The sequence below is a fragment of the Carica papaya genome, chromosome 3, assembly GCF_054855325.1.
Source record: "Carica papaya isolate Zhongbai chromosome 3, ASM5485532v1, whole genome shotgun sequence".
NCBI lineage: Eukaryota > Viridiplantae > Streptophyta > Magnoliopsida > Brassicales > Caricaceae > Carica > Carica papaya.
In genome coordinates this window covers 16,234,419-16,240,317 of record NC_142311.1, presented here as the reverse complement: position 1 = coordinate 16,240,317, position 5,899 = coordinate 16,234,419, and the positions used below count along the sequence as shown (strand labels likewise).

Below are 5,899 nucleotides of genomic sequence, written 5' to 3'. Positions count from 1 at the left end.
TTATTTTAAATAGTTAATAGATGAAAATAACAGTTGGGCAATCAATAAATGAGAAGTAATTAAACCTATGAATTAAATAAAGTACATGTGGTAAGCAATAATAACAGTCTAGCAACCAATGAACAGTATAGATAAAGTAAGCAATTTCGTACTGACTAATTCCGGCTCCATTAGTAACCTGTAATTTTAGAATTTTTTAAATTTTTACAAAACACAATATTATTGATTATTAAGCTTCAATATACCATAACGAAAAAAAGGGTGAGGGATTCTTACCCCAGATCGGTGTTTGAAATATCGTACTTTTTACTGTGCCTCCTGTCGGTCCCCGGATTTTTTAGATTTTTTCTGCGAAAATTAAAATACCTATCACGTATCCAACAATATCCCAAATGGCCAAAATAGGTGTTTTTAAACTTTTCTGGCCAATTTAGTGTTCTAGCCTTGCGGCAGCAGTGTGCTCCAGCATCAACTCTGCTGCCCACAGCAGTGGTTCCTCTTGACCTGGCCGTTTTTGGTCGATTTTGGCTGATTTTGACTGATTTTGTATGAAAACCTGCAAAAAATAAAGTTAGGGAGCCTCTGTTGACCAGAAAAGGCGAAAATCGAAACCCTACCGGCGGAAGGGTCTCTGGGTGTGGTAGCTCTGCCGTTCCTCCTTTGCGGTCAGGATGTTTCTTCGGCTACCTTACATCAGAACGAAATGAGAAATGCAACAGTCAAAAAATTGTGAAAAATAAAAAAGGGCTCATCGGAAGGGGTTTTGGATTTCGGCCGCAACGGTTCAGCTGAGCTATGCTCGTGTCTTTCGATTTACCCGTCGACCTTTCGACTCTGATATGGACATAGAAAGATTTGAGATTAAATTCCGAGCAGAGGGGAGGAAAATCTTAGTTTTTCGACATCGGCGGTGGCTCCGGTGTGGTGACGACGATGGCCGGTCTCCTTCTCCAATGTCTGGTTCACTTCCCAACCACCCTTCTTTTTCTTCTCCGATCACCCCTCTGTCAACTAGGATTTTGGTTCTCTGCGAAGAGGAGTTTAAATACTCCCCTCCATTCACCGTCTATTCAAGTCGATGTGGAGCGAGGAGAACCGTCCGATCGTTGCATGTTTAAGTCGATCACGTGTGTAAATCAGGACCGTCCATCACAATTAATCTCATTCGTCCGATCACGTTTAAAAAGAAAATAGATCCGAGTTGCTCATGTGCGCGGGATGCGATCTGGGCCGTTGGATCGCCCAAGCACGCGAATCACCCGTGTGGCCTCTCGCGTGGAACCGATGTCAGCGTGTCCGCTATACGATGCGTCCTGACTCGCCGTTGCTACTGTGGTCAAATTTTTTCTTTTTGTGATTTTACCTCTTATTTTGAATTTTTCTTTTAAAAGTATTTCCTCTTTATTCACAGTTTCTTTATTTTTTAAAAAAAAAATTATTTTCAATTTCATCTCTAAATCTATTTTTCTCAAAAATTTTATAAAATTAAAATAAAATAAAAATTAAATTATTTTAATATATTATTTTATTAATTGTAAAATTATCTCGGGCTAAATTTTTTGGTCCGGGTGTTATACTTATATTTTTCAAATTGAATCAAGAAAGATAGTGTTATAATGCTAGAGTTTGGATTTTCATATTTTGTTTTATTTCAGGTAAGATGTTATCTAATGTAATGTAAATTAATGTTACATTAATATAAGAAATAAATGGTTATGTTTTCGCATTGCATTGTCTTGTGACCGGGTAATTTAGAGAATTAGTTTGTGTTTAACATCTATAGTTCCATGGCGGGATTGTGAGCCTTCTCATAATAATTTAATAATATTTTACTTATTCTTCTTAACACACTTATCTTTTTATTTTTTAAAAAAAAATTAATATTTTTTCTCTCAAAATTGTAATAAAATCATTAAAACATAATTTAATTTAATTATTATAATTTAATAAATAATAATAATAATAAATTACATTTTTAATTTCTATTAAGTAATGTATTATAGAATAATCAAAGTAAAACTATAGTGGATCCACAAATAACAATATCTCTGTAATTGGCAATCTGGCGTCAGTATGTATATGCAACAAGATATAGCATTATATAATATCATGTCGTTTGACTCCGCAAACGGCGTTTATTATTATGCATGTACATATATATATATATATATGGTTTAGTGGGAAGCTTCGTTTCCAATTTTCTTTGACTAGCAAGGAAGAAATAAATTTATTGATGGTCAGTTTGGCCTGGGAAACGTGCGTTGACATTTAATTTTAAATTTTATTTTAATATTTAATTTAATTTAATTTAATTAATTAATGTAAGTGGTTTTAATTTATAAAATTTTATTATAATATTTTACATTTGAATCACACATTTCCATATGAGCATATGTATTAACTCCTAGAAATGAAATTTCAATTCCTTTTAGAAGTAAATTACCAAATATTTTTTCCTTTTACAATCACAATAAATTTAATATATATTACAATTTGTTTTATTCATTATAATTTAGTTTTTAACGTTTTTTATTTATTTTAAATATTTAATTTATTATTATATTCTAACAAAATAATAAAAATAGTTCAAAAACATTTAAATGTTTTAAAATTAATTTAATTGCTATTATTAATTTAATAATTTTAATTAATCAATTTAATTATTATTATTAATTTATTAATTAACTAAATAGTTAAAATTATTTCTTTTAAGTTATTTTTTAAAGTATTTAAGTGTGGCTGAATTATTTTCACTTTTTTATTAAAAATAAAAAATAAATATTTAAAATAAATAAAAAATATTAAAATTTAAATTGAAACAAAAAATATTAGAAACTAACTTTTTAATAAATTATAAATTTAATAATTTTGCTGAAAATAGTGTTACTAAGCAAGCAAAAATATAAACTGCTCTTAACAATTTTAAAAAATATAAAATTTATCTCCTTTAGTCTCTCTTGATTAATTTTTCGAATCATGGAAAACAAATTACTTATTATATTTTTTAATTGAATATTATAATTGAAATAATAATTCAAATTTCAAATATATCTTTTCAATAATATATTCTTATCAAGTTATTACTAATTGTAATTAAGTACGAATCAAATAAAAAATAATGATTTATATTTCTGTTTATATTTTAATTCATATAAAATAGAAATAAATAAATTTAGATGAAATGCATTATGTCAGCTCTGCAGTTAAAAAATATCTAAATTATTTTTCTTTGTCATTTTTACAAAATTTACAACTTATAATTCTATATCGACCAAACATAATTTAGATAAACTAATATAAGCGTAATTTCATTTTAGCCGAAAACTTTACCAATTTTCCTTAAAAAAAAAAAAAAAAAAAAACTCTCAACAAAAAATTCCTATATTTGCACAGCTTTTGAAGTAATATTTTTTTCTGAACGCGTAAACAAATTAATATAATTTTTAACTCATTCTAACCAAGCAAATCATATCAGAAGATTTGATTTAATATAATAATAACAATCATGGATGAATGTTAGAAGTCATCAGAAGATTTCTCAAAATAATTTATTCATTTCCCATGTATAAAAGAAGCGAACATCTGAACGTAAAGGCAAACAAAAGTAAAAAATCAAGATCAGGAAAGATGATTGAAATCAAGTCTGAAATCCTATCCAGACAATTTGTGATACCCTCTAATCCAACACTTCCCAACCGCAGAAACTTCAGGCTCTCTTCTTGATCAGCTCGCTCCTCCTATCTATACCAACATGACTTTCTTCTTCCCTTCAAACTCCTCCACTGATTTCTCAACCAAATCCAAACTTCTTCAACAATCACTTGCCAAAACCTTAAATCTCATCTACCCTCTCGCTGGCCGCCTCCGAGATGCCACCACCATCGACTGTAACGATGAAGGTGTTTGCTTTGTCGAAGGCCAAATCAACTTCACCCTATCAGATTTCTTTAAACACCCAGATTTGGATCTCATGGACCATTTTTTACCCATCAGTGATAATGAAACCATGACCATATCTAATGGCGCCATGTTGCTTGTCAAGTTCACTAGCTTCATTTGCGGGGGTGTTGCTGTAGGTGTTTCCCCTACTCACAAATTGGTCGACTTACCAAGTCTCGTAACTCTTTTCCAAACCTGGACAAAGTTTTCTCTAGGAGACAATGAACCAGTTGTACCAGAATTGTTCCTAGGAGCAAACCTTCTGCCACCCAAACCTGACTTGCCTAACATGTTTGCCTCAATCAACATCAAGGCAGAAAAATTTTCGATGAAAAGATTCGTGTTCACAGCTGCAAAGCTGGCAGAGTTAAAGGTGAGAGTTGATCCAGAATTCGGGCAAGTGATGCAGTGCCACGCTTCACGCGTTGAGATGGTACTTGCATTGATATGGAAGTGCGCTGTGGCTGCTAAGCAGGCGAAGAATATGGGTGAATTCAAGCCGTCTGTAATGTTCCAAGCAGTGAATTTGCGTCAAAGAATGAGTCCTCCGTTGCCCGAAACTGCAATGGGGAATTTCATTTGGCCATTTATGGTGGTGGTGGAAGAAGAAAAGGACATGGAGCTGGTGCAGTTGGTGATTCAAATGAGAAAATCATTCAACCATTTCTGCAACAATGATGCAAATATGTTTAAAGGCAAAGATGGTACAATCAAAATTCTTGAGAAATTGAAGGAGAGAGGAGAGTTTTTTAAGAAGACAGGAGACATGAGTGTTTATAAGTGTTCAAGTTGGTGCAAGCTTCCGCTTTATGACACTGAATTTGGTTGGGGGAAAGTGCTGTGGCATGTGAGCATTAACAAGATCGTGAGCAACACTGTAGCGTTGATGGACACAAGGTCTCGCAATGAGATTGAAGTCATCTTGACATTGGATGAAGAAGAGATGAGAATTCTCGAGACAAACCAAGAGCTGCTCGAATATGCTACAATCAATCCCAGCATTAAGTTTTTCTCATCTACTACTCAATCGAAACTTTGATTTTGATTTTGCAAGTTTTCTTAGAGTTTTAGAATTTATTTTTTAAATTAATCTTTTGAATTTAGAAATATTGCTCCAAAATTCTTCTATTATTGGTTCTAATGCTCCTACTTATAATGCTTGGTGATTAAAATTCTTTCAACAAATATTTTGTTTCAAAGATATTAAAATAATTTTTAAAATATTTTTAAAATCAAAGTGAGATAATATTTAGCTTCGAAAATGCCAAGATCAATTTTATATACTTATAAATTCTTGTCAAAAGTATTTGTCTTCAAAAAATGTTAAGTTGATATGAACTTAAGCAAAATTGAAATTTACTAATTATACAATTATGCAATGGTCTTAAAATACTTTGTTAGTAATAATTTATTTATGTTATTCATCAAAATCAAAAGTAAATATGTTAATAATCTCTTTTTCTATTGATGACAAAACATAATTTATAGTGCAATATGCTCAAAAAATGAAAGAAAATTTTTGAACTTTTGAAAAATTAGCTTTCTAATCAATATATGATTTTTCCTAAATGTTTTACCAGCCGAGTCAATGAGCTTGTGTGTGTAATACCACAAGTATTAGCCACGTGTTATCAATTATCAAGCACAAGAACAAATTGCAAATATTCACAACATATTCTAAATTATTTACATGATTATACGGATAAACGAAACATATTTCTCTATACAACGCCCCAATTCTCAATCAAGGGAACATACACGTTTGCACACTATATCGAAATACTGGAAAAAAATAATACAGTTACGTATAGTGAAATTACACATAAATACACATTCCTTGTAATAAAAATAAAATAAAGTACGCGAGGCATTAAGTTCTTATGTACAAATAATTTTCTATTTAATCTATCTACAGTACCAATTTTGGACAAAACCTAGAAGGTCTTCCACCATGTCTCCT

The 5,899-nt window shown here is 31.0% G+C and overlaps 1 protein-coding gene across 1 annotated transcript; it reads left to right on the top strand.

Moving 5' to 3' along the window:
- Positions 1–3,617: 3,617 nt before the first annotated feature.
- LOC110825330 (cocaine synthase-like) lies at positions 3,618–5,067 on the top strand. Its single transcript, XM_088216138.1, has one exon. The coding sequence runs from the start codon at positions 3,752–3,754 to the stop codon at positions 4,976–4,978; it is 1,227 nt and encodes a 408-aa protein (XP_088072264.1). The 5' UTR covers positions 3,618–3,751; the 3' UTR covers positions 4,979–5,067.
- The last annotated feature ends 832 nt before the right edge of the window (positions 5,068–5,899 follow it).

What these genes read in the sequence shown, in the direction of transcription:
- LOC110825330 (XM_088216138.1), top strand. Translation starts at nt 3,752, where the DNA reads ATGACTTTCTTCTTCCCTTCAAACTCCTCCACTGATTTCTCAACCAAA.